Source organism: Tyto alba, unplaced genomic scaffold (genome assembly GCF_018691265.1).
Source record: "Tyto alba isolate M040663 unplaced genomic scaffold, T.alba_DEE_v4.0 Super-Scaffold_1000006, whole genome shotgun sequence".
Taxonomy (NCBI): domain Eukaryota; kingdom Metazoa; phylum Chordata; class Aves; order Strigiformes; family Tytonidae; genus Tyto; species Tyto alba.
The window spans coordinates 11,922,793-11,950,516 of record NW_024881272.1 but is presented as its reverse complement, the minus strand read 5'-3'; the positions used below and the strand labels follow the sequence as shown (position 1 = coordinate 11,950,516).

Sequence of the window (27,724 nt, the reverse complement as noted above, 5' to 3'; positions counted from 1 at the left end):
TCGGCCCCTTCTCTCCCGCCCGCGCGGCGATTGGCCGGCTCGGCCCCGGAAGGCGAAGCTGCCGCTTCCGGAGGGGCCGCCATCTTGTTAGCAGTTGGCGGAGGCAGCGCCCGGCCCGGTAGCCCGCGTTCCGGTGTGCTGCGCTGCGCTGTGGCGCGGCCGCCCGCCCGCCCCGCAGCCCCGCTCCGCGCCCTCAGCCGCCATGGCCAACAACAGCCCCGCCGTCGGCGCCGGGAACTGCCAGGGGCAGCAGGCGGCCCAGCACCAGCCCGGTGCCGGCCCCCCGGCCCAGCAGCAGCTGCAGAGCGGGGCCCCCAAGCCGGCGGCCTCCGGCAAGCAGGGCAACGTGCTGCCGCTCTGGGGCAACGAGAAGACCATGAACCTCAACCCCATGATCCTCACCAACATCCTCTCGTCGCCCTACTTCAAGGTGCAGCTCTACGAGCTCAAGACTTACCACGAAGTGGTGGACGAGATCTACTTCAAGGTGAGCCGGCGGGCCGCGCCCTGGGCGCCGCGGGCTCCGCGGGGCTGGGCCGGCCCACGTCCCGGGCGAGCCTCCCGCTGCTGGGCGGAAGGCTCTGGCTGCGGTCTGTGGGTTCCCTCTCTCGCCTTCCCGCTCCTTTGCGGGAAGGGATGGGAACAAATCTTTCATTGCTTAATCGGGGGAACCCCAGGTGCCGGCTTCTCTCTCTTACAAAAGAGGCGTGCTTCGCGTCGGATTTGGAATTACGGAGTTGTAAGTTTTGAAGTGGGCGGCGTGAGCCAGGGCAGTGAGGAGGAAATGGCCGTCTAAGGCCTGCGCTCTCGGTCGGACAGAGTGGGGAGGGGGCCCGGTCTGCATGCTGCTGTTAGAGACGAGCACTGCCCGCAGCCTAGGAGTTACCGACATGCTGTGTAATTTCGCAGAAGGGATGCTGGTGAATGCAGGTGGTTTCAACAGGAGTTTGCACGTGGTCTTCTTCCTCAGTTAGAGGCTAGGATCGCTCTCTTTCACACTCAATCAAAAACTAGTTAATGTTAGTGCTTCTCTGGGCGATAGGTAGGATGTGCCGGGGAGATAATTGTCTCGGTGCATCCATATCTCAGTTCTTGTTTTGTTAGCAGGATTGAATCAGTTTTGCAGCGAGGCTTCCATCAAGTCAGTCTCCCAGGTAGAGGTATGCATAATTAATGCTCATCAACACAGCCACATTCTTTGTTCTGATAATGAGCACAACACTTATCTAATTCAGGCTGCAGACTTCAGTTAGCTATACTTGGCTGGTTATTGAGATATTCTTTAAAGCTGGATTGATTCTACTATGTAATGCTACTGTGTCAGCTAATAGGTTAAAACATACTTTGAAATTAAAAAAAAAAGTAGCCTTTTTCTCTCGTTTAGCCAGGACAAGTTAATTTACTTAGGGGACTATAATTGTGGGAAAACTCCACAGAAGTGTTTTGAGATGTTTGGCATTGTTTGCACTTATGAAGACAGTGCACTGTGTTTCATTTTAACGACAGCACTTCTCTGCTTGTGCTCTGTCATTTGGAGCAGACTACTTAATTCTCCTAATACAATAACATATATTGTAGACAAAGCTTGTCTTCAGTTAATTTAGCACGTGCTGCATGTGAGATAGAAATAATTCTGACTATCAAAATGGAAAGCAGCAAAGTTTATTTTTGCAAGTTATGAGCTGAAGAATTTATAGAAAAACATATTTTTAGAGAAGTTGAGAGCTTACTGTATTTTACAGGGACCCTTTCAGATGTAGTAAAAATTATTTGATGTGATTTGTTTTCTTAGTATTGGTAGACGTCAGTTGCAGTAAGTGAAACAATTTGTTTGCTCCTCTCAGTGTTTCATTCCATAAGTGGTTTAATCTTAAATTGGGGAAGAGTTTTGGCATACCATTAAATTTTTATTAATCCAATGTAATTAAAGTTTGTTTATTGAACTTGACAGTTATTCTGGCTTTAAAACTGCATGCTAAATAAAGAGAAAGCTCAGCCTCTGACTTACTCATAAGTAATAGATGTGAGGGAGAAGATAACCTGATGGTTAAGGTACTTCATTGATATACAGGAGATTTGATTTCTGTTCATGTTTTAAGATTCGTGAAAAACATTAAACAGTAGATGGCTTTTTTTTTTTTGAGGGCAATATCCACCATAGCAGGTGTATTTTTGAATGTATTTTATTTTGTTTTGGAACTGAAGTAAGTAGCTTGTTTAGAAAAGTTAAGAATGCTGGGTGCTGGATTCTCTGAAAAGATGATCTTAAGTCACATATGCAGCTAGTGGTAGGGACCATCTTTGAAGATACAGATTCTGTCTACGTTTTAAAATTAATTAACTTGTAGTTCTGGTCTCCTGTTTTCACTTCTGTATCTGCAAAGTGAGTGACTTACTCTTTATCTCTGATCTTTGTACCACATGTATGACCAAGTTCATTTAATGTGTATGTTTTCAGCAAGTTAACCATATGCAGCAGTCTTTGCAGGATCAAAACTTTAAATATTCTTTTTTGAAATTAGTATTGTTTTCAGGCCTGTGGGTTTTTTGATATCTGTCAAAACCAGCATGTTTACATGGATTGTTGGCAGTAAACTTAACTGTAATTAACAAAATTGAAGGCTACCATTGCGATAGCATCATATTTGATCCTTTGACTAAAAAAATACTTTTCATTTCCTGTGAGAGGCAAAACTGTAAATAATCAGAAGGATGTGCAGTATTATTTACGTAGTATTTGTGAACTTCTCATATGATGCTAATAATACAGGAAGTCATAGTGGATTTTGAATTCTATGGTATTGGCATCTTATCTTTCCTATTTGGATAAGATAGCAAGTGTAAAAAAGAAACAACACAGTTCAGTATCTTCAGCCGTTAGTATAGCTTTTAATTTCACGTGACTGTGCACGTAATTAGTTTTGTTTCATGTATTGTTAAAGAATGTACTGTAGTTCACAAACCAAAAGCTTGGCCATGAACTCTTATCTCCCATCTAGTGTAACAGCATTGTATCTTTTTTGTCTTTTTTTTTTTTTACTTATTTTTGTCAGTTGATGTGTTTAGGAAATATACTTCTTTGTTTGAGCCAGGTGTTACTTCTCCAAATTTCACAATTTTAAATGTAGCTTATGCAGTTTTATAATGCTTAACTTCTTTGTGGCTCTTATTATCAAGTGTAAGGAATGGTGTTGGTTAATTATGTTTGTGCACTCGTCTCTAAATTCATCTCAGAAGATTTGAATTAGGCAAGTTTTACTCGTACATAATAACCATTTTGTCTGAGAACATCACTGCAGTCTACAGGAAAAAATACTGGTGTTTTAGACCAAAACACAACACTTCGTAGACATCTTTATTTTGTCTCAATTGTAGGTGATACTCAAAAGAAAGATCTGACTGAACTCACTGCATAAATGAGATTTATGAATATGAGAGTAGATTTTTAGTTCTGTAGCTCTTGTCAGCAGGTGTCACTAAACTTGTTAAGAGACAGTTTAAATTAAGGTAATTGTTTAGTCACCATGGAAAATAGTAATGATGGGGTTTAGTCATAAAGTATTTGAAAGTACATGGAGTATAGAATAAGCATGGGTGCTTGCTTTGGTGTTTTGCTTTCTGGATTGAGTTAACTTCATGATTTTGGCTATAATTTCTTAATGGGATAAGTACAAAAGCCAAATGCTTTCCCTTAATGACACAGCAGACTTGATCTTGATTTTTGGTAGAAGACAAGCTACTTAAGATTGATTTAGGATATTCATTGTTTAACTTAGGTTTCTATAGGCATCTAAGCATTATGGAGGTTATAATTGTTATTTGCTTGCTTTCTTCCCACCCCTCTCCATCCTTTCAGGTTACACATGTTGAACCATGGGAAAAAGGGAGCAGAAAAACAGCAGGCCAGACAGGGATGTGTGGAGGGGTAAGTAGAAGTACGTGCTGCCTTAAATTTTTTGGTCTGGTAAATAAATTTCCCAAGCATAGCTAAAACTTAGTTGTATGTTGCCACAGTCCCTAGATAAAAAAGCATTTATTACAAGGAGTTGATACATTCCCCTTACTTCTAGAGCTGTGAGTGCAAGTAGTGTTACTTTTTCCACATAGCTCTGCAGATGTAGATTTTTATCCTGTGTTAATTCTTACATTCTTTTGTAGATTTAGGATAATGTCTTTGTGACTTGCTGTGTGGTCGCCTAACTTTTTTTTTTCTTCTGAAAGGTGCGTGGTGTTGGAACTGGAGGAATTGTGTCTACTGCCTTTTGTCTGCTCTACAAATTATTTACACTGAAACTCACTCGTAAGCAAGTGATGGGCCTTATAACTCACACAGACTCTCCATATATTAGGGCTCTTGGATTTATGTATATTAGGTAAGTATCAATATAGTCAACTAATGACTAATTTAGTATACAGAAAGCTGTATTAAAATGTTATATTCTTTTTGTACTTAAAGGTACACACAACCACCTACAGATCTATGGGACTGGTTTGAATCCTTTCTTGATGATGAAGAGGTATGTCGGCGAGGGTAATAATTTGTTTTCTTTCGTTTCTTTTCATGTTACTACTTCAGGCTTAAACGTTGTTTGATAAGATTTTCTGTAGTTTGAATGTTGCAATGTTATGTTCTTGTAATTTCATTAATTAGTGCAGGAAGCAGGTCTGAGCTGGGACCTGGGTCATTTTTCTTAAATTTCACAGAACTTTCTATTCATTAGGACGTTACTGTGTCAGCTATTATAAAGCCATGTGAAACTGGTTTATTATCTCAGAATGCAGATAGCAGGCTGTGTGAGTGCAGCATCTGTGTGGTTTTCAGAAAAAAAGTATTTTTAAGCAAAGTATAGTAAGTCCTGAAAATGTGATTTTTATATTTTGCATTTATTGCTGGGACAGGGGGAGTTGCTGCCCACGTGGAAGAGTGAGAAGTACAGAGTAGAAACCAACATTCACCTTGAAAAAAATATTACCAAAAATGTATGTGGTTATTAATCATGTCCTGGAATAACTAAACCCAGGATTTCTTCAATGGAGAAACAAACTGTAATTACTGCATAAGGTGGCATTGTTTCTAGTAACCTTAATGTCTTTGCTAATGGGGCAAAGGAAGAAACATGGGTTGCTCACTGATGAAGTTCAGTAAAGAGGCTGCATTATTATGCAGTCAGATAGGAGAATCCCAAGTAGAAGCTGATGGGTGAGGTTTCTTGGTCTATGAAGTTGAATATACAGTCTGCTACATACTGTTGCAATTTGTATTTATTGAGCAGGTTTTAAACTACATCCTAGATTTAAGAATGGAACAGGAAGGATCACTTGTCCTCTTCAGTGTGACAGTAGGCACCTACTTCAAGAAATTTCAAATGTTGTAGTTGCAAATGATGTCCAAATATCTGTATTAAAAATAGTCTGAATTATACCTGTATCTGTCTGCAATGCAGTGTATTTATTTTAAACAGCTTCTTTCATGCAAAGTATCAAAAACACTGTGCAAAGGAAACAGCTGTTACTTCAGGTAAACCTGTGTTATTGTATGTTTATAACAAAAATCAAAATTAATTTAAATCTTGATTGCATTGCTGTGATATCCTCATTCTCCCCCAGGTGGTGCTAGTTAATATGAATTCTTCTCTGCAATGTTGCATTGTAACTTGTGGAGGATTGGGGTGGCTTCATTTTCAGGGTCCCACAAACAACTTGATTCCCAGGACAATAAAGTGATCACCAGTGCAATTCATTGTGCAGGTCTTAACTGGTTCATTATTCAAAGCACCTTTTTTAGTTGAATACATTTCAGTTCTTGCAGATATTTGTTATCAGCTTATATTTGTTTATTGTCATTTAAAATCTCCCAGTATATTTTTGGAATTAGTGTTTCTTTCCCAGCTGCTTTCAGTAGCTTTGTGTTGTGTAGGAACAAGTGCTTGGGGCTGTTTGTCTTAAGTTTCTTACCAGACCTGGTCAAGCTTAATAGGATGAAGCAAACTCATATATATGGAAATATTTAAACCTACAGGATTTTTTTTTTTTCCTCCAGTTCTTAAATATGTGGAAGCAGTTCATCTTTTGTCATGCTGCTGTGAAAAACTTCTCAGGCTACAGAGTTACTTTTCAAAATGCTTCTTATGTTTATTTTGTTTAACTGTACGTGCTCTCCAGGTGCTACGTTTAACTCCTTTTTTTCTTCTTTAGATCTCTGCAGCGATTATATTTGGAAAAACTGTATATCTGAACACTTAAATGTGTGTGAGTGCAAGCAGTTTTACATTTAGATTTTCTCTTCCTGTTTAGATAACAAATCTCACTTTCCTTGTGTGCTTGCACTATAGGTTTGGGACTGACAATAGCTGACTAACATGTCCTGAGCTGTGAGAGGGCATAGCAAGAAGGCCTTCATGCGGTAATGACCCTTTTCAGAGACAATGGTCATCATGGATTATGCGTTTCCAATTATTTGTTCATTTATTTATTTTTTTACATATTTCTAAATTAGAAACCTCACTGCTTCATGGCAGTTGGTTTGCTATTGCTTCCAATTCTGTTAGGATGCCATTTTGTACTAGAGGTTTTTCTGTGATCATTTTTAGATAGGCAATGATGTAGTTCTTAAATGATTTAGGCCACAGGGTTGGGTATGATGATACGCAGTTGTACATCCACAAAATGGAGTGTTAAATGTAGTTTGAGAGGACTTTTGAACTTTGTGGCATTTAAATAAAATACAAGATCATACCATATAACCAGACTGTGTAAGGGGATTTTGCGTTAATCTCTTCATCGACAGTCCCTTACCATCCAGATGGCTGCAGGATTAGTATGTGCCTGCATGCATATATGTTAAGTCCCATTCCCTATCTGTAACATACTGCCAGATCTGAAGGGTGCAGAGTTTGACTTTTTTTAAGGAAATGTATTAGAATGAGATAAGTAAACTTTCATAATCATGAGACTTCAAGAGGGCAGTAATGTAGCAGCATTTTTTTTTTTTTAATCACTAAAGAATCTCTTTGACCATCAGGATATTTTTTTGCTTGTATTTTGTAGGACCTGGATGTGAAGGCAGGTGGGGGTTGTGTTATGACCATCGGGGAGATGCTTCGTTCCTTCCTCACTAAGCTTGAATGGTTTTCCACGTTGTTTCCAAGAATTCCTGTGCCAGTCCAGAAAACCATTGACCAGCAAATTAAAAGCAGACCTAGAAAAATCAAGAAAGATGGCAAGGAGGGAATGGAAGAAATAGAGCGACATGCAGAACGTAGACGTTCAAGGTCATATACATATTATTTTGAAAATCAATGTTAAAAGTTCGATATTGACCTACTCGTTACCAGAAGCATGTCGCCTTTTGACTGAGGCAGGTTCTAAGGCAACAGACAAAACAGTTCATGGATGCTAATGGACTGAAATCATCAGATGATATTTGGTATTTAAGATTAAGTACAGACTGTGTATGTAAAGTATAAATCGGAAAGTAAATTTTAAAAGGTGGTGTTTCATACTGAATCTCTTTTATTTTAAAAGGTCTCCAAGACGATCCATCAGTCCCAGGAGGTCTCCCAGAAGATCCAGAAGCAGAAGTCATCATCGGGAGGGCCATGGATCATCTAGTTTTGATAGAGAACTAGAAAGAGAAAGAGAACGTCAGAGATTAGAACGTGAAGCTAAGGAGAGAGAAAAAGAAAGGCGGAGATCTCGAAGTACTGATCGCGCACTGGAACGGAGGCGAAGCAGAAGCAGGGACAGATACAGAAGCCGTAGTCGAAGTCGTGACAGGAAGGGAGATAGAAGAGACAGGGATAGGGAACGAGAGAAAGAAAACGAACGGAGCCGGAAAAAAGAGAGAGATTATGATAAGGAAAGAGGTAGTGAAAGGGAAAAAGATCGATCTAGAGAAAGATCAAAAGAAAGGAAAAGTAAGGGTGATCCAGAAGAGAGAAGACACAAGGATGACAAGGATGACAAGAAACACCGGGATGACAAGAGGGATTTCAAAAAAGAGAGAAAACATAGTAGAAGTCGAAGCCGGGAGAGAAAGCATAGGAGTAGGAGCCGAAGTAAGAACACAGGTAAGCGCAGCAGGAGCAGGAGCAAAGAGAAATCAAGTAAACACAAAAATGAAAGTAAAGAGAAATCAAATAAACGAAGTAGAAGCAGAAGCAGAGGAAGAACAGATAGTGTTGAGAAGTCCAGAAAGCGAGACCGGAGTCCCAGCAAAGAAAAACCTAGAAAGCGTAGCAGAAGCAAAGAACGTTCCCACAAACACGATGCCAGTGATAGCAAGGACCATTCGGACAAACATGATCGTCGGAGGAGCCAAAGTACAGAACAAGAGAGCCAAGAAAAGCAACATAAAAACAAAGATGAGACTGTGTGAACTCTTTCAGAAGTGGATCACATTGAATCCTATAAATGTTTGATTAAATCCTGCTTATTTTTTCTTAAAGTTGAGATTGTGCAGTAGTTGATGAGCACTCTTCTCCAACCTCCCTCTAGGCTGCAGATTGTCATTTCCTATTTTGGGTAGGGAAGTGCCTTTGTAAACCCATTCAATGCATTGACGGTTTCAAACCATTTGTTTAGTTTAATTCGTAATGCAGAGATTGTTTTTGCATTTTTATTGTTCAGAAGTTTCTGAAATGTACAGTCTGTACATACGTCCTGAAAATGTTTTAATTCCTTTGGCATGGTTGCCATGTTGGTTAAATTTGTATGAGGCAATAAACTGCCACTAATTCTACTTTCATTTTGTAGACGTGGAATTATGGTTTGTATCCTGAAGTTAGCATGGCTGTGCTTTACAGAATAGTATGGTTTTTAGGGATGGATCTTGAATGTGTATTATAGCCGAGATATTTATGTGCATACAGTGTACATTGAGGGCTGCAGATTTAGAACTAACGTTTATGTCCACTGTACCTACTGTTTTTTCAGAAGCTTTTAAAATGTATTATGTTGTTGATCACCACTGGTGTTAAATTGAGAGTAGACTTTCAAGGAGATAGTGGATTTGATGCAAAGATTTAGATGATGTTGGGCCTTGTTTAGTAATTCTTCAGGAAGGCTACCTCAAGTGGGCACTGCAAAGGTTGACGGATAAGTACTATAGCCATCTATGCATTCTATTTGTTCAAAGAAAAACCCATATAAGCTTAATTTTTTTTTTTAAACACAATTTATCCATTTGTGGTCCTCTAGTGTTTTTAATCAGCAGCTGCACTCTGTCATTTACGATAATCCTGGGCTAATAAAGGCATTTAAGATGGAAAGAGGGAGGTAGGAAGAAGAAAAATATTACAAAGGATTTCAGTTTCAAGCTTCCAAAGCATTTTTATAAGTGTAAACATTTAAAATAAGAATTACCTGATAGTGTCCTTTTTTAAGTCATATTTTCTACAAATAGTAAGGATTGCAGTTTGTGCTGAACATCTCGTGGCAGATTTTTTTTTAAACAGGTTGTTAGAAGCAAAAACCAAAATGCATTATAGAAAAAAATCATATCATTAAAGTCCAAGTCTATTTGATAGATGATTCTGATGACTTGTATACTAAGTGAGGAGAACCATCTGGAATAAACTCTCAATTAATTCCTTTGTATTGGGTGTCACCGTTTCCCTGCATGTTCATTGCCAGTTGAAGAATGTTTGGGTTCCTTCATGTTTCATTTTCAGACCAAGTGACACTTGGTGTGAATAAGGCTTTTATGTAATAAGTACCTCATAAGGATGAGGCAGCTAACAAAGAAATGCAGCAGCCCAAAAGTAGGAAGAACATTAAGTGTGACTCACTCGTCGTCATGAAGTGCCCTGAAGGTAGAAATAAATTCATATTTGTGCCTTTTTTTGCTTCTGTGTGATGCAGGTTATCTAGGCATGATACTTAAAAATTAGGATTTTTTTTAAACCTCTGGGAGAAAACAAACAGTGCTTGAATTTCTAACAACACACTTCAATCCATAGCTCTCAATAAAGCAGAAATGACAAACTCAATTTTTTTTCTTCCCCCCTGCTCTTACTGTTTTCTGAATTGTTAGTCTTTCCTTTGTCACTGTGATCCTTAGTATTTGAAATATTTCAATACTGAGGTTTTTCAGGTATTGTCTGCTTATATTTGTTACCTGATTTTAAATCTGAGCTTGAAACAAGATTAAGCTTCAGCAAGTTTATTCCATTGCAGTGTACAACTAAAATACTGAGTTGTCATTTAATATGGGAGGAAAGAAAGTTTTGGCTGTTTAAGAAATGCCCTGGCTAGTAGATTGTTAGAACTGTCTTTGCAGTCTATCAGGGGATTGCATGGATCCTGTCTAAACAATGAGGACAACTGTAATTTACCTTATTTGCCACTAGAAAGCATCTTATGGCCTCATTAGTTTTTAACCTTCAGCCTATGAGTTTCTGAAATGAGTATGTTCTTGGGCAGAAAGGCTGCAAGGCCAGTTTTGTCAGGGAAAATGGATTACTGATTTCTACTTGTTCTGTCAGGGCTCTTCCTTTGCTGTTGGGAAATAGGGTGAAAGAATGGTTTATTTGCAGGCAAAATTATGATATTTGAGAAACAGTCTTTGACCTGAAATTGGGAACAACGCTCTTACAGTGATAATGAACATTTTGATACAGCTTGTGCAAAGACTAGCTCATGCCAGTAGTTCTTACAAGTGTAGTAATTTGAGGACTTCACTTTTATTTATCAGTAGCCCTTTCTGACTTTTGGTTTTAATTTGATCCATATTATGTACTCGAGCTAGCAGTATAATGGATAGCACAATATCCATGACTTACCAAGAGCTATGAAAATTATTTAAACCAAGATACCCATCTTAAGTTACCATTGGGATTTAGTATCTTGTAGCTCTTGAGCTTGAATGCAGGGTCTCTAATTCCTGATGCCATTTTATTTCATGTGAGCTTTCTTAAAGGAGCAGATCTACGGAACTTCTACAAAGCACCTCTGATGAGAAGTGGTAAGATCAGCAGAACTTCCCATGCTCACTGGTCTGATGGGTCGCTAGCAGGGCAGTGGCAGTTGGCATTTGGCTCGGGATCATTAGAAGACAGTTCCTGCCACTTGTAATTGGAGGTATTGTGCGGGTTTGCCAAGGAGATGTGGTTGCAGAGCTTCTGTCAGACAGGCTGTGCAGTGACCCTTCATTTCTCAGGGGTAAAGGCACAGCGAACCAAGCACTATGAACCAGAAGTTTCTGCAGGATGCCATGTGGCCCTAGTTACCCAGCTGGGATAGTCATTCCTCTCAGAAAGCCTCATCTGTCTTTGAAATTTCCTGTGGTTCCAACAATACTTACTTATCTGGACTAATACAACTAATTTGAGAAATACACCTCTACTTTTGAAGATGCTGCTTGATCAGTTGAACAACATTTCAGAAGTCACAAACTGTTGTTCTTTTGTTTTAAGGCAGGGATTTGGCCCCAGAGACTCACATCTACTTACTGCCACATAATTACGCAGGTCATTAGTGTCAGTACAGACAGGCTTTCATGTGTCTGACTTGTAAACGTAATAGAAGTGGTATTTTGACTGTCTGTATTGAAAAAGGTAACTTGAATGGCAGGGCAATTTATCTGATCATGTTGGGGGGGGAGGGGGATACTTACTACACCATGCATACCCTTTTTTTTTTATCTACTTTTTATGTTGAAGAAACATGAATGAGCTCACACCTTCAGTATTTAGAGCTGACTATTACTGTACTGACAAAAACAGTATACAAATAGCCAGGATCTCTTAAGGGGAACCTGAAAGGATTAGATGACTTCTGCTGGCTTTGGTAGATGGTTGAGCACTTTCTGCACTGCTATGAAGTGCACATAACTACATACAGGAGATGTCTGCCAGCTAGTAAGCAGGGTAAAACAGAATTTAAATGCCACTCTTGAGGTTTTGCAATTTAGTTGCCTTTTTATTTTTACTCTTCCCCACCAATAGTCAGATGTGGAAGAACACTTATTAAATCTCAACTATTTTGGGTCAAATCTGAAAACAACTGAAGGACAGCTTTTTGCCAGTTTCTTTACTGGACTGAAAACAGCCTACCTAAGTTTTGAGCTGTTAACTTCTGTGTCAAATACAATTATAAATCATTTGTATTTGTAGCAATAAGAACTTTTTTTTTTTTTTGCAGTTGCTCATCTTTGTGTAATTGCAACAAATATATCTTTAAAATTGATTTTTTTATTAAGCATTAATGGAGGCATTTATCACGAAGTAACAGGTGTTTTTAATCACATAATCTGTTAGTGTAAGGGATTTCACAGAAACTGTTCTGAAAGCATTCATTTTACTTAGCATACCATTATGCCACTTACCCCATGGTCTTCAACAGGAATTTTTTTGATTCTCAAGTTTTTAAGTAGTTTGTGGTGTTGGGTTGCTTTTTTGTCTGTCTTGTTGTTATTTTGGCTTTATTTGGGGTTTTTTGATTGCTTGCTATTTTTGCTTCATGAAGACCAGAGCTATACTAGTAAATCTTAGAGAAACTACATCTATGAAAACATTACATTAAATTGTCCCGTCCTATGATGTTAAAAACAAGTCAGTGTGACCCATAAAAACGCATTTGCTTCAATCTGGAGGGAACCTGAAACTGATCCTGACTAAAGGTTTTTAATCTTGTCAGTAAGTGCCAGTGATGTTTCACATACCAGCAGTGTTAATTATTATTAGACAACATTAATGCCCAAGTAACAAGGCCTGCAACATACAGCCACAGTAGGAGGTGTGGATCTGTCCCTAGTTGTGCTGCTTTTCTTCCCTGTTATGGTAAATTGTCTACATCTTCTAACTACTTTTTTTTAGCTGAATCAATGTGTTTTGGAATCCTTGTAGCTTTTTGCCTTTTTTTAAACAGACATGAAAATAATTCTATTACAATTACACTTATTCATTCATGAAAATGTGAAGAGCTGATGAAAATAGTACTATGTCAAGGCAGTAGTGTGTAGTTTTGAGATGTCAATGTCTGTGTGCCAGGAAGAAGTGAGAAAAAATACACAAACAGTTTATAATTGCTTAAAGGACAATAGTTACTGTTAGGACATGGAAATATTAGAATTGTTTATATGAAAAGAAGAAAGCTGTGGCTTGAATTTGAATCCAAAAGAAACTGATTGCTTTAAGCATCTGAAAATCCAGTTAATAGCCACCTGGTTAAAACACCTGGGCTTTAGTGACAGTGTTTGACAACTATAACTGCAAACTAAAAAACAAACAAAACACTCGAAAGTTGGGAACAATATTTATTTTTACATAACTAATTTCTTTTTTTTCCAAGTGAGAAATAGAACCAACTTCTATTAAAAAATTCAGGGCACTTTTAAATGATGTTTCCAAAAGAAAGACTTGTTTGACAGTGAATAGATGCAGATCATGTTCTAAGAAGCAACATGTAGTTCTTGAGCCATCTACCGCCAAATTATTGAAGAATGAGATGTGCAAGTGCTCAGAAGCAGTGACTGAGATACCCAGTACAACTGTGTGCTGTGAAGAAAAAAAGCTTTCAGAATGCATGGTGTCTATAAGCTGAAAAAAGTGTTAAAAACCCTGTTGCTGTTGGTAACCTTTATACATAAGCTTCTGAAGCCTGCTTTTGTAAGATACTGAGTAATTGTTTTACTTTTTATGTGTATATAGAACCTTTGAACTTTGCTTTCCATGTTGGCTGAAGAAGTAACCACAGTGAAATAGGAGAAAAGGTTCTGCCTTTTCTGAAAAATTGGAAATTAAAATTTTAGTAATAACTGTTAGTTCTTCATTAGGCACAAAACAAAACAAGTCAGTTTATGTGAAGGAGACATTATGTTTACCCTCAAGTTACCTCTCAAAATTGTAAAGAAACAAACTTTTTTTTGAAATTAAAATTAAATAGTCTTGGAATACTTAAGCTGCAAGTTACTTTTACTTGAGTGCACCTAAACGGTTTTGGGTGTTTGTTTTGTTTTGTTTTTTTTTTGTTTTGTTTAAAGGTGTTAAATTTCACTCTTAAATCTTTATTTCAGACTTTACTATTTCATTGATACATTAGGTCTAGATCACACCTACTGAAGAGCTTTTACAACTGATTCCTTTACAGGGAAAACTACATTTCAAGATTACCGAGATGACGGTTTTCACCTGCATTTTAAAAATTATCTCAGGAGTTGGGGCTCAGATTTGATGTCCTGTATTAGTTCTCAGACATGGCTAACTGTTCAGCTTCCTTCCTTCCTCCCTGTCCTCAAGCAGCTCTGACTGTTGCAGTTAAGCACAGATGTCATCTTTCTAACTTCAGGGAAAGAAAGACTGGGGACAGGGTCAACAACTGCAACATTCAGGACAGCTGTAGGAGAACAGGGGCGAGGAGGAGAGGATGGGCCTGCGGGGCTGGGGGGAAGGCAGCAGTGACTTCATCAGTCCTTTTGAGACAAGGGCAGTAAATAGTCCAGAGCACCAGTACATTTGTTGGAGAATGAGCAACTTTAGCTAGCAAAGAGAGAAAGTAAATGAGCCCTAAAGAGTATCTTGGTCTGTTGAGATTTTGAGGGCTTTGCTGGGCAACTATAGGGTAGTGTTAGAAAAGGCTTCATGAAATGAAAGAGAGTTTTATTCTAAATGGAGGAGAGGACAAATCAGTATCCATAGTAGGAATAGACAGCTTGCATTTTCTGAGGTAAATACAATGGATTTTAACAAACCAGTTATATTTAGTGTATATAGGACCGGTGAAGTTTATCCCTCTCATCCCAAAGATTTAAGCAGAATGAAAAATTTGATTAATATATCCTAATCTAAATTACAACTTTCATAACTTACCTCTTTATCTGAACCAGCATTTTCATCTAGATAAGTTGTTCTGGATTGCTCTTCCCTCTATAAATCACTGTAACAGAAATCAGAAAGAATTTCAGTTATGGAAAAGCAACTGTTTTGAGAAATGTTTTGGCTGCTTTTGGAGTTGTTTCTAGCAGTTCACATAGGCAAATAAAGCACAAGCCTAGCCTGTTGAAACCCCTGAAGAAATAAGGTAGAATAGGTTGAGGTAAGCCATGCTTTTTTTAACTTTTTTTTTTTTTTTTCAGTAAAAATCAGAAGTGTGACCTAGTTTAATTTGTAATGGGATATGGCAGGGCTATAAAAGATAAGGCTATCTTCCATTATGTGCTATCAGATAAACAGTAAATGTGATAATGTAGAATGCATGATGGTATACAGGCCACAATATAGGTAAGGTGGTTTTTAAATTTTAATTATAAATTAAAAGATGAGGGGAGGGGGTGTGAGATAAACCTGCATAACAGTAGCAAAAGCCTTGACTATTAAATTTATATATTATTTGCGTTTCATCTGGAGTTACATTATGCTAAAATGTTTTGCAAACACCATGGATTTGGAATGAGTACTCTGTGCTCTTACCCATTCCAAGAGAGCTTCCAGAACAGGTTACTGAAATGACATGAAAGAGAAGTATAAACGTTAGGTGTCAAGTTGTAAGCCAGAAAACATTAGTAATCTGTAGAATGGAGTCCATGCTATGCAACTGTGCAAACCTATCAGATAGCAGTAGTTTTATAATGGATTAAATTTATGCCCTGGGAAAGGAATCCCAAGGAAATGACTACCCCTTCAAACATTTTTACTTAAAAAATGTGCTTAGGAGTGGTTCACATAAGTTCTGTGTTTGTTTATTCAAAACTAATAATTCTATAAAACAAACGAGAAAGCAAAACAATTAAAAATCCTCATCTATTTGCTTCTGTATTCTAACCACTACTAACCACTCAACTGAACATTAACTTCCCTGTATTCACCAGGTTATGGGTGATCCAGTTATAAGAGGCACCTGTGCAGATGAGTATGCCCAGTCCCAAAATGCTCCTGTGAAGTTTCAGTCACAGATACCGCAAGATAGCACTTGTGAAGTTTACTCTTGAGTCAACACTAGAATAGAAAAGTTCTATTCCATGCCACCTTTACTCACATAAATTCGGATTACATTTTAACCATCTAGCATGCATAGACAAAAGTACATCATTCAAAGAAATGTAAGTTTTACCTGAATATATTTTTTTAGGGCAAAATGTGAACTTCAGCCCCTTATCAGTAACTGGAGATACTACCACTGTGTAGACATCCCCACAGGGTATTTCAGTGATATCACATTGACTTAGACCTGGGCTAGGGGTACAGGTGAAATTGCCTTTCGAGCCATGTAAATCAGTGGTGTAGTTTATCGTTTCATCTGAAGCTCGCCAGTATACCCTGATACTGTTATTGCCGAGTCTATATAGCTTCACCCCAGAAGGGCAGCAAGCACCTGTTAAAATAGGAAACATGAATAAGCAAATTCTGTGAACCCACAATACATTATAAATTCCTACAGTGTTTTTTAAACCAGATGATATGATTACTATCACATTATATACAAGCATTTCAATGAGAAATTGTTATTTCACAGAAAGCCAGAATAATTCTTGAACTGAACTGGGGAAAGAAACATTCCATTGGACTCATATGGAGCTGGAACTCAGACATTGTTTTATACATTGGAATATTCTAGCTCTTTCCTGACTAGGGAAGCACAAGGGCTACCTTAGAGTGTCCAGAATCCTTCTGTGGTCTTGCAAATTTAATTATGCCATAGCATATTTTAATTTTAAAAAGTGTTTCTGAAGCAATGTTATCAAAACTATCTTTGCATGGCCACCTGATGGCCATTATAAGAACAGGGGTTAAATATGTAAAAGTACTCCAAAGTGCATTTATTTAAAAGAGGGAACTGAAAGTGTATTAGCTATGTATTGAATTTCAACTGCACTATTTGTCTGAGAGGAACACCATACAAAGTAAGTTGTATATTGAGTCTTTCTCTTCCCAATTGCATTTACATACTGGAAGAATATCCTTGATACGTGCATCTGGATGTCAAACCCGTTTCACTGATTGCTTTCAGAGAGACTGTATAGTTGGTGCCACATGTGATACATCCCAGGAGACAGTAATTTTGAAGAGTGTGACACTTTGCCTGTCCTTTTGGAGACTCCAATGTTGTTACATATGTCTGTGCACCCATCCCAACAGACCAGCTGATATTTGTTACAGACTGTGTCACTTGAGTTAGTATCAGGTCATTAGGGCAACAAGGAGCTTAAAAAGAACAAAAAATAAAGAAGTCAATTCTGTTTTGTACTTGAAAAATGGAAGGTATTTTTGGGGGTTGCAATTAGAATAGTGTGTGATCAAGAGCAAAGGAATGAAGATGTGCATACTCTTCAGGCAAACATTAGCGTGCTGAAAAATTCTTGATTACTCTGGCAAGCTTCTAATAATATCAATAAAAGATCAATTTGTCTATAACAGTGAGTTATAACCCTGAAATTATTATAAGATGACTGTTCATCAAGATACTAAAAGTTACTAATGCTTATCATCAGAACATCAGCGTGCATCTGTAGTTTAATTAAGCAGAATCCATTTCTACCCCTCAAGTCACGTAGCTCAGTGCAGCTCTGTCTCTATTTCAAGTCTCTTCCTCTACAACATAAAATGACTGTAGCCCAACTGCCTGTTAAAAGTAGATCCTGGTGTACATTAATCTCTGAACTGTGCCGGGGGATTGTCTGCCTAAGTGGTACAGGACAAAACTCTACTAGTAAATTAGTATCAGGAATGGTGGGTACTTCAGTCTGTTCTCACTGTTTATTTGTTGATAGGGATGTCACGTCATTACCTTTCCTGGTAAAAGTCAAAATGTTGGCAAGGAAGTTATGCGTTACATTAGTGAATTATGTTCTTATATTTTAGCTGGGCCGGATGATAATTCGTTGCACTAAGGCTTCTCTGTGTGAGGCAAGTGCCAAGTGATTCTTCCTTCTCATACACACATAGATACATGTTTAAGCAGAGGACATCCAGTGATAGATAATATAATATGCACACACTGTAGTAATAATTAAAAAAAAAAAAAAAAAAAAAAACAAACCAAAAAAACAAGACATAGAACTATTTTAATATTATACTGCTAAATATTTTCCACTATATACATTTCCCACATACCTGTCTCTAAAGGGACACTGTAGCTTGGTAAACTCTGTCCTGCTGGTGATCTTGCTATAGCACTAACAGAGAAGGCAGATCCACAGGGAAGATTAATCAGGGTACAGGAATTTCCAGAACTTGTGCAATGCCAAAATCCAGCCTCTCCTCTGGCAGTGACAATATATGTGGCTTCTTCATTGTCAGATTGCCAGTGCACACTGATTACAGAAAGAGCCTCCTTTGAGATATTTTTAATTTCAGGACTGCAGGGAGCTGAAACATTTCATATTAACTGTATTTAAACAGATTGTTTATGCATCTTACATAAGTTACATACGAAATCTAAATTTCACCTAGGCCTGACAAACTACTTTAGACAAGTATATAATCGTTAAATGTTTACTTGTGACAGAACTGACAACGTAAGGATTTTGCATATAAAACAAGAGTTGAATTGTAAATCTGATTTTCAAAAACTCAGAGCTAGCAGAAGCTTTTAATTCAAATCTGGTTTTAGGTCCCTGCTTATAGTATATTTTTGAAGACTTCCAGTATTTTTTTTTTTTTTTCAGTTCTGGTAATTTAGCACTCCAGTAACACTTTTCATCCATGAATCACTGCAGCGTGTAACTATTTCTTCTACTAATGGAAAATAAGAATGATCATAATACCTGTTGCCACGTACTTGGATGCACACGACGTGTTGCTGCCCCTGGCCTCGCTGAAAGAATAAACCGTGACGTTATACTGGGTGTCACACTGCAGAGCCGACAAGGTGCACACCGTGGCAGTGTCGTTGCAGAGCACCGCGCCGCTCTTGCCAACAGCCCTCGTCTCGTACATTTCAGCCCCTCGGACAGGAGCCCAGGTGACCTGCACCGTGTCGCTCGACACGAACACGGCCCGAAAGTCCCTGGGGCAGCAAGGTGCTGGGGACAGAGAAGGCAGAGAGGGCAACGTGAATGTGAACTGGGAAATGGCATGAAACCGAAGAGCCCCGTTTAATTTATCTGTGTGTTTCATATCTTAAATCTTCAAAGGTGGCCAATACTGTGCAAACAGTCTCATTAATCCCAGACTTACTACTTCAATTACTTCAGTAGCACCTCCTTCCAAATTAACAGAGGCCATTCTAATGTATAGGTAACACATAAGGAATTACGCGTATCCTTGATTTAAAATTTCAAAGCAGCTAGTGGTTAAATAGAAGTGATCTTCACAATTTCTCATTCAATCAATTTTTTCATTTTCCAAATATAAAAACTCTCTATGAGGAAGTTTAAGACTTCGGTACACGCTTCCTAAGGCAACGGAAAAAACCCCGATGTTTATGCCAAGACTGCATGTTGTTCATACGTCCTTGCCGGATGACTGTGAATTGTTAAACTATTTTCAAGTTTGTACGCATGTTGTTGCACTTGACTACACAAGTTAAATTCAACTGCAATGTAAAGTGGTTCTTTTTCTCTGCCAACTTCTGTGTGTTTTGCCCACAAATTGAGTAATAATAAAAGTTTAAGTCATTATCTTCTAATAAAAATGTCCAATCAGCTCTGTCATAAACACAGTTAAAGAATCCAAAATGAATTTGCAAGAATACATTGCTACTCACCAGTACTGTAATTGAATATGTCACCTAAAGGACTCTGCCCTGCCTTGTTATATGCAAAGACACTAATGAAATAAGTGAAGCCACAGTCCGACTGGAAATGGCATTGGGTATGTGATGTGTTGCAGTGCACTTCCAAGCCATCATCACTCTTCACAAAAACCACGTAATAACGACCAAAATTTACACTAGACCATGATACCAACAAGTGGCCAGGTTCATCCTCTTCGACTGATATATTTACTGGTGCACAAGGAACTGAAAAAAACATAATAAAAAAAAAAGAATTGCAATCAGAATATTTTTATTGAAATTAGACTTTTGGGCAATAACAGAATATCAGGAATATATAGAATTACTTTACCCAGCTTGAATAGTTCAAGAAAACAGTAACTTACCTACCCTTACAGAGGATGCTACTTACATTTAGATGAAAATTGAGTATGACTTTTGCAGAAAAAAAAAAGATACTACCTTCATGTTTTACAGAAAAGAGATCTGTGTAAGGAGCCCCTGTGAACAAAAACAGTGGCACCAGCCAGTATTTCAAAAGGAACTGGCACAATGTGTGCTCACAGATAGTAGTTTTGGATGACAGTCAGAATACTAGCTTGAGTAGCAGTTGGCATCCAAAAGCCTTTATGTGAAAACCCTTTAAATATTGGTATGAAACTCACTGGCTGTGTTTGAATAGAGCTGTCCTTTGCTCAGGTTTCCTTTCTGGTAGCTTCCCAAAATATCACATTAAACTGCAAACTCCATGGCTTTGGCTTGAGTAACATTTTCTTTCTTTCGAGTTCAAAAAGCTTAGCTTGCTGCTATTAGAATGAATATACCTGATCTGGCTGAAGCAATACTGGCTGAGAAGATTACAGCCCACAGCTTAAAAGTTGTCTCTTGCTTAAGGCATTGTCATCCCGTTAGATCCACCTCTGAGTTGCTCACATGGATGATCCCTAACTCATATTAATGAGCAGAAAAAATGAGGCAGGTTACATCAAACGATTAAGTATATAATGTTGTCTCTTTAAGGTAGCACATAATAACAAAAATGGTTTAGATTTTGCTTACTCGGGCAGTTCATCTAACAGGGCAGGAAGCAGTAACCCCTGACAAGGCAGTGGTGCTAAGTAGCTGAAACAAGCAACCTTTTGTCCTGACAGAGCTGCTACCTGAGAATGGTCTGTGATGGTAACTTCATCTAGTTTAATGGTGCTACTTTAGCTGGATGTGGTTTTGTTGACCTCCTTTCCAACTAACAACTAGATCTAGCCTGGAACAATTCTCAGTCTAGGGCCAGTCCTTAATGCTATCTCCTCACAGATTTCTCCCAATCTATTTGTGACAAACCTGACACAGTAGGTCTGTTATTCCTTACATTCATTTTACACTCAGAAAATTTACTTTGGAACAGGTACTTCTGGTAAGAGTCAAATACAGGCTTATTGGTTCAGCCAATAATTTATACACTACTGCAAGTTCTTCTCACAGAAATAGCAAGAAAGTTCGGGCTGTTATCCCTGAAATAGAAAGATATATGGCACAGTTCATGCACAAAGTTCAGAAGCAGAAACAGCTATTTGAGAACCACTCATGAATTGTAATGGACTAATTTACATTTTAAATTAAAGAAATATATGTTAAAATGCCACAAGCTATATAAGGATCAATGACACATACTAGTTTTTAAGCTTACTGCATCAGTAGGTTTACTGGATCCAGCATCGTTGTATGCTGTGACAGAAATGTAATATTCGGAGCCGCACTGGAGTGATGGCACCATGCAGGAGGCAGAAGGTGTATTACACTTCAGTTTCATGAGTCCACTGGAGGCTGTCACACTGTAAGTTAGAGCTCCTTCTGTTGGCATCCAAGAAACAATAGCTCTTAAAGCACCACTATTAAAAGCTACTTGAACATCCGCTGGTGCATTAGGACCTACGGTATATCAGTTTAGAACACAGAAATACAAGTTAGCATATGGCCTACAGACATGGTCTTTTTCATAACTTGCAAGGCAAATGCAATTTTTGTGGTGCAGACCTTACCCTCATTCATATTAAAGAGACAATTTTTAAAAGAAAGATCTCTAGTTGTACACCACTGCAAAGCTTTCTGTTGAAACTCCGTATTTGAATATTTGCTTTTCACAGTTAGAAAAATCCTCAAGTCAGTCTAAGCTTGTGTAGTCCTTACCCAGGCCTGCCCTAGGTACAACTTTATTGGTAGTTAATGGTATCTTTGCCTCATTAATATTCATTAAACAGACCCATGTCATCTGAGCTTTCATGAACTTGGAGATGGGGTAAAAATTATATGATCTTAAAATCTATCCAATGTATCTTTGAAAAACATAATACAATCACTCATACACATAGATAGTTCCTGGTATAGGTAAGTTTGTTTGGTTTTTTAATGCTTACTTGGTTTCAGGAAAGAAAATTTCTTACTTGTTCTTTGGTTACTTGTGAAATCATCTCCAGGTATCCCATTGACATTCCAGGCATACGCCTTGATAGTATAGAGAGTTCCAGGATCTAGATTTGTGAATATCAAGGAGGTATTGGTGGTGTTCTCCTTCAGCATTCTGCCCAAACCATCGGATCTCATGAGGGACACGGAGAATCCAGCTGCCATATACACAGCTTTCCAGCTCACTGCAATGGAGTCACAACTTGGAGAACTAACAGACAGAATTGGAGCAGCCAGGACTGTTGGGAAAGAACACCAATTAGGCTTTTGTTTTTTTCAGTAATACTGTTTGAAAGGGCCAAATATGAAATGAATACACATAAAGAGTAATTGCCAGACTCTGAGAGACAAATTCAGTGACAACAAAACCAGGAAAATAGATTAATGCAAGAATGACAGAACAAATATGGAAACTGGTTTGGTGCATCCATTATGATATTACAGGTTTTGTAAAATGAATGTAACTCATAAACATGAAAGGTTGAGTGAGTAGAAGAATGAAAATCACCAAGAAGATGCCGCATTTCCTGTCCTCTAAGGTTTATACTGTCTATTATTTTATTCTTTTAGTTGTTTCTTCATTTCTTCTATTCCCTCAAGTTTTGGCATTTGTTAAAAATAAAATTTATTTTTGTTGAAATAAAATACATATATTTATACAGATTCTAGTAAAACCTCCTAGTAAACATTTAACTTATAGTACTATCATAAAGTAAACCATTAATTCAGATTCTTGTCCTGGTCATTAATACAGATGGCTGAATTCTAGTCCTCAAAAACTGAAAGGAGAATGTGATCTACACAACTTAAAATACAATATTATAATAATTCAGTACTGGTATATGCCTGGGCTACACTGTTTGTTTTCTGGTCAAAGAAATCAATAAAAAAGGATGCTTGCATGAATGCTTTATATTATAATAACAGTACAGAATATGAAATAAGAATTGGAAAGTCCACCTGTTTTTGCTTTTCTGAAAGGTGAAGGCTGGCTTCTTCCTCCTGAATTTATGGATCTGACAGTGATTCTGTACAAGGTGGCAGGTTTCAGTCCCGACACTGTGCCCGGAGAACTTTCAACTACAGTTTCAATGAAGGAATCTCCGTCTTGCGCAGTCAGCAGGTAACTAGTAGCCCCAGGTACTGCTTTCCATTCCACTGTGATACTGTTGCTAAGTTTTGAATAAGCTTGGTCAATAACGGGTATGTCTGGAGCTAAAAGGGAAATAACCATGGTCATACTGAAGTTGGGGAACTCAGCCCTGTGAAATGCAAAGTGCTCTGAACATTTCACAAAAGCCAAAGTGTAGGACAAATGGCCTATACCTTCTATGAATGTTTAAAATGTAAGTTAAAAGAAATTTAAATGAACATTAACAAAATACACAGTATTGACATGTTCTAGACCAATTTTCAATAAAAAATATTCTAGTACCTTTTTTTTTGCCTAGGTTGTCATTATTTAACCTACGTTGCACTGAGAGGTCTCTTTTTTGTCTTGCTCTATATCAAATTAACTATACTGGATGTTTACACAAAGCAATACACAAAGCAATATATACAAAGGAGAAGTGGGTGTTTATACAAAACAGTCTGAAATAGGACACTGAATCATAGACATTTCTATATCAGAGCAACATCCAATAATCTAGTTTTTAAGAGACCATGGGAAGTCATCTTATCCAACCCCCTGCTCAGAGCAGATACACACAACACATCAAATATTGCAGTTAAATGCTTTTCGATTATGTTATGCTGCAGGCAATTCAGAAAGAGCTCTTGTTAACTGCTCTTGTGTACTGCAGGCACAAAAGTAACTACATAAGGTGTATTTCTTAACCACAAGTAATTTAGGTTCAGTAATCAGCATTTTCAGACTACAATTAGCATATGTAAAGCAAGTCTATATATTGCAAGGCTGCAAAAAACTCACTAGAAGAGAAAAAAAGAAAGATAAAATGAATATGTATCCCACCTAAAATTATGTATGCGCCTTGAGGCAAACTTATTTGTAGCAAGGCAGCTAATTTGGGATTTCAGACCCTAGCAAGTATTATACACAGTTATACAACTCCTGATCATTACATCTTCTCTCTTAGTCCCAAGCATTTTCTTATTCAGCTACAGTCAGATACCCTCTTTTGCCCCATTTGTAAAAATGGTAACATATTCTATATGATCATGCCTATGGACATTTAGAGGTGTGTCTTTTGCAATCTTTGAGCAAACTATTGCGCTATGCTGCTTTTTTTTTTTTTTTTTAATACTGCCTTTAGTAACAATTCATTGAAATTGATGTGCAGGAAACCCTTATGAAAGGCTAAGGGAGTTGCTTCCCTAACAGTCAAGTAAAGAATATATAGCACATGATTTGTATAGAAATAACTTACAAAACATTAATCATTAATATCGGTTCTCCCATAAGTAAGCTAGCAATAGAGGGTTTTTTATACCTCTCATGATACACACTGCTACTTTTTTATTTTTAATTTTTATTGTAATAATTACTTTTCTGAGAAACCAATTCTCCTGGAAAAACAATGCCTATTTCTAAATATTAACAGTTAAAATATAACTGAATTTCAACAGAATATTTTTAAAATTACATTTCAGTAATTAAATAAAAAATCAGTTTCGTTTATGTAGATTCATCTTCAGTATCCATCAATGACTTATATGATACAAGGCCTATTGTGAATGAAACAAAAATACTGTTTATCAGCATCAGTACTAGAAAATGAATATAGTTCCACATCTGCATTTGTAATGAAAGGGTAGGTGATGTGGAAAGCTGCAGTCTGAGTAAACTGTGCGTGGCAGATCAGAGAAACATATATATTAAAAAAAAGCACAGGGCAGAAGGAGCTAATCATGCTAGTAATGAACTCGGTAGGAGAACCAGCAAGAGGCTTCAATGGCTGCTATTTATTACCACTACAATGAAACATCAAGGATAAAATTCCAGTCCTACAGAGGTCAATAGAAATTACATTTCACAAAGTTTTTCTTACTAACCTGTTGACTGCATAATATGTGTTTCTGCAAGAATAATTCCATTCTTGTCAATGGCTTCTGCTTGTATAGCATAAATAGTATTGGGAATTAATGAAGTTAGAGTTCCTTTAAGAGTAACATCACTAAAATGAGCCAGTAACGAATGGCCTACAGTATTCACAGCTGTAGCTGTGACTCTATAAGAGGAGGCTCCTGAAAACTTGGGCCATCTGAGATAGATGCTTTGTGATGTCACATCATATATAGACATAGAGAAACCTAATAAAAGAAAAAAAATAAAAAAAATTTCAGTCATTCCTGAATTTAGTTCAATCTTATCAAAAAGATTGTTCAGTGCCTTATCAAGCATCTACATGACCTAATTTTCAGATGATAGGCATTCCATTGAGTTTGGAATGCTATTTCCCTTGTTCACTTTTGTAATCCATTAAGGACTGTAATAAATGCTGCTTGCTTTCATTGTATCATGTTTCGATGATGGCTATTTTTCTTCAAACCTCCATATGCTGTAGTCTCATTATTTTTAAAAAATACTGGGTATAATCCTTCCACACATGAATAGGATCAAATGCTTGTTTTGGAAATCATGAAAAGACTATGCTACAGGAAGTGTTCAGATACTGCAATAACATGTCTGCAAAAATCAAGCATTTAAGACTCTTGGCAGTGCAGTATATGCAGAAACATGTGCTACCACCAGAGAATTAATGAATTCTGAGAACATTTCTTGTAATCTTACACTCCTCATATTTTGAACTGGTTAGTATTCACAGTTAAGGCAATAGGAGCTGCAGACACAAAATAGGATATTGAAGAAAGTATAAAAAGTAAAATGCTGGAAATATTTGTGCTTAGGAGATCATGCTTCTTCTGGTGGGTTTTGGGTTTTTTTTTTGGGGGGGTGGGAGGGTAGGTTTGTTTTCTTCCTTTTTTTTGTTTGTTTTGGTTTTTTTTTCTTTTTATTAGAAGATAGAAGAATTAATTGGGTGTAAATATGGGACAGTTTGCACCCTATTTGTAGCACAGTTATGCAGGTAATGAACAGCACAATTTATCCAGATGAGTGTTCTCCTTGGTTCATGCTACTGTCAAGGCATAAGTGGTCTGTCAGAATCTTTGTGCAAGTGTCCGACAGAATTGGGACTCCTAAAACTGAGGTTTAAAATTTATAGAGATATCAACATAGATTTTTTTTAAGCTGAATCAAACTTGAAAACAATTTTTGTTTATAAAGCTGCTAGAACTTACATAATGTTTTACTAGAAATCACACAAGCGTGTGTTTTCTTCAGACTCATTCAAAAATAAGCAGGTAAAACCAAAGTACCATTTTGAAGATTTACCTGTGTTAGCTGAAAAGATCTGAAAAGAAAGATGTACAAAAAGTTAGAAATACAAAGTGAAATATTTTATTTGGAAAAAACATTAGTATCAACTACAACTTAAAAAACTACATTTTTTTAAACACATTTTACTGATATGACATATTTTCTCAGATTCTTTAAGCACAGTAAGTTTATGCAACCAATGAGATTTGGTACAGGTACGCAGATTGCATTACTTCTTCATTTTCCTCTCTGAACCTGCCCATTGATCCAGTTTTCAGCTGCTCACAGACATCAAAAGACCTTGGATCCTAATATATTATTTTTTCAGTCATTTGTAAACACTGCAAAAGTTCAATAGTAACAAAATATGAATGTACAAATCAGATAGTTGCTCCTTTAACTTTTAGTTCACTTTCACAAAGAGTACAGTATTATTCTTGACAATACTTTTAAAGCAAATTTGTTGCACTTACCACTTCTAGGCAGCTGAAAAGCAGTCCAATAAATATCAGTGATTTACTTTTCGCACTGTGCATCTTGTCAGAACTTTGTTCCAGCCTTCACATGGGGATGAGCTCAGGTTGATCCCTGCTGTGACCATTAATATTTTGCAGCAGTGCTGTCACTGTAGGTTTACTCCCTGGGTTGACAGGAGGTCACGTTAGGTTAGGCCCTCCTCCCTGTTGGACTACAGCCTGCCAGTGGTTACCAAAATCCTGGTGAAATGAGTTTGACATAGCACTGAAATTTTAGGCAGGCGGGTGGTGGGTTTTTTCCCTTCTGCTACAGGATGGAGTTTCTGTATTGCTTATACAAGATTCATAAAATAACTAAGCCCAATGCAAGTTAGAAATTTGCAGTTCAGCTTATTATCTATTGCCATGCTTGTCCACCTACAAGGATCTTTTTTTTCTGTCAGGAATGATGCCCTCGTCGTCCTCCCCTTTGAATGGAACACTGCCCTGCTGACTGGGAACCACACTTCCTCATGCTTCGAGTTGTGGAAACAGAATTTTCCCGCTCATTTATTCGTATTCGTACCAGCTGCTGGTTCCCCTTTGACATCATGACTTCGTGACTTCAAACTATGACTTCTGACAGACGACTTTAGGTGTGAAGAAACGGTGTCTTTCTATGAATCGATAGTGTTTTCTTCGGTGGCTTACACGAACGTATCAGGGAACCCGGGTGCGGTTTTTACGAGGGAGGCACGGCGGCGAGGGGAGCTAGTTTTACACCCCGAGGGGGCCCGGGCCCACGGCAGGTTTCGCG

At 37.8% G+C, this 27,724-nt stretch overlaps 2 protein-coding genes across 5 annotated transcripts; one reads left to right on the top strand and one right to left on the bottom strand.

Moving 5' to 3' along the window:
- The first annotated feature begins 68 nt into the window (after nucleotides 1–68).
- PRPF38B (pre-mRNA processing factor 38B) lies at nucleotides 69–8,740 on the top strand. The gene is made up of 6 exons (XM_033000741.2): nucleotides 69–487; nucleotides 3,857–3,925; nucleotides 4,222–4,373; nucleotides 4,457–4,517; nucleotides 7,048–7,271; nucleotides 7,525–8,740. Exons 1-6 carry the CDS (start codon nucleotides 203–205, stop codon nucleotides 8,375–8,377), a joined length of 1,644 nt encoding a protein of 547 aa, XP_032856632.2. The 5' UTR covers nucleotides 69–202; the 3' UTR covers nucleotides 8,378–8,740.
- On the bottom strand, nucleotides 8,453–27,010 carry FNDC7 (fibronectin type III domain containing 7). Of its 4 annotated transcripts, XM_009977084.3 has the most exons (14): nucleotides 26,926–27,010; nucleotides 26,468–26,486; nucleotides 25,126–25,383; nucleotides 23,071–23,325; nucleotides 22,089–22,349; nucleotides 21,319–21,576; nucleotides 19,642–19,896; nucleotides 18,701–18,958; nucleotides 18,048–18,302; nucleotides 16,884–17,138; nucleotides 16,048–16,308; nucleotides 15,408–15,437; nucleotides 14,808–14,874; nucleotides 8,453–13,496 (listed from the first exon to the last, which is right to left on the bottom strand). In XM_009977084.3, the coding sequence occupies exons 1-13, from the start codon at nucleotides 26,986–26,988 to the stop codon at nucleotides 14,834–14,836; spliced, it is 2,469 nt and encodes an 822-aa protein (XP_009975386.3). In that variant the 5' UTR covers nucleotides 26,989–27,010; the 3' UTR covers nucleotides 8,453–13,496; nucleotides 14,808–14,833. The 4 variants fall into 4 exon arrangements, with proteins under 4 accessions (XP_009975386.3, XP_032856627.2, XP_032856628.2 ...); XM_033000736.2 differs by lacking the exons at nucleotides 8,453–13,496; nucleotides 14,808–14,874; nucleotides 15,408–15,437 and having other exon boundaries at nucleotides 15,461–16,308; XM_033000737.2 differs by lacking the exons at nucleotides 8,453–13,496; nucleotides 14,808–14,874; nucleotides 15,408–15,437 and having other exon boundaries at nucleotides 15,461–16,308; nucleotides 18,048–18,247; nucleotides 18,715–18,958.
- Between the last annotated feature and the right edge of the window lie 714 nt (nucleotides 27,011–27,724).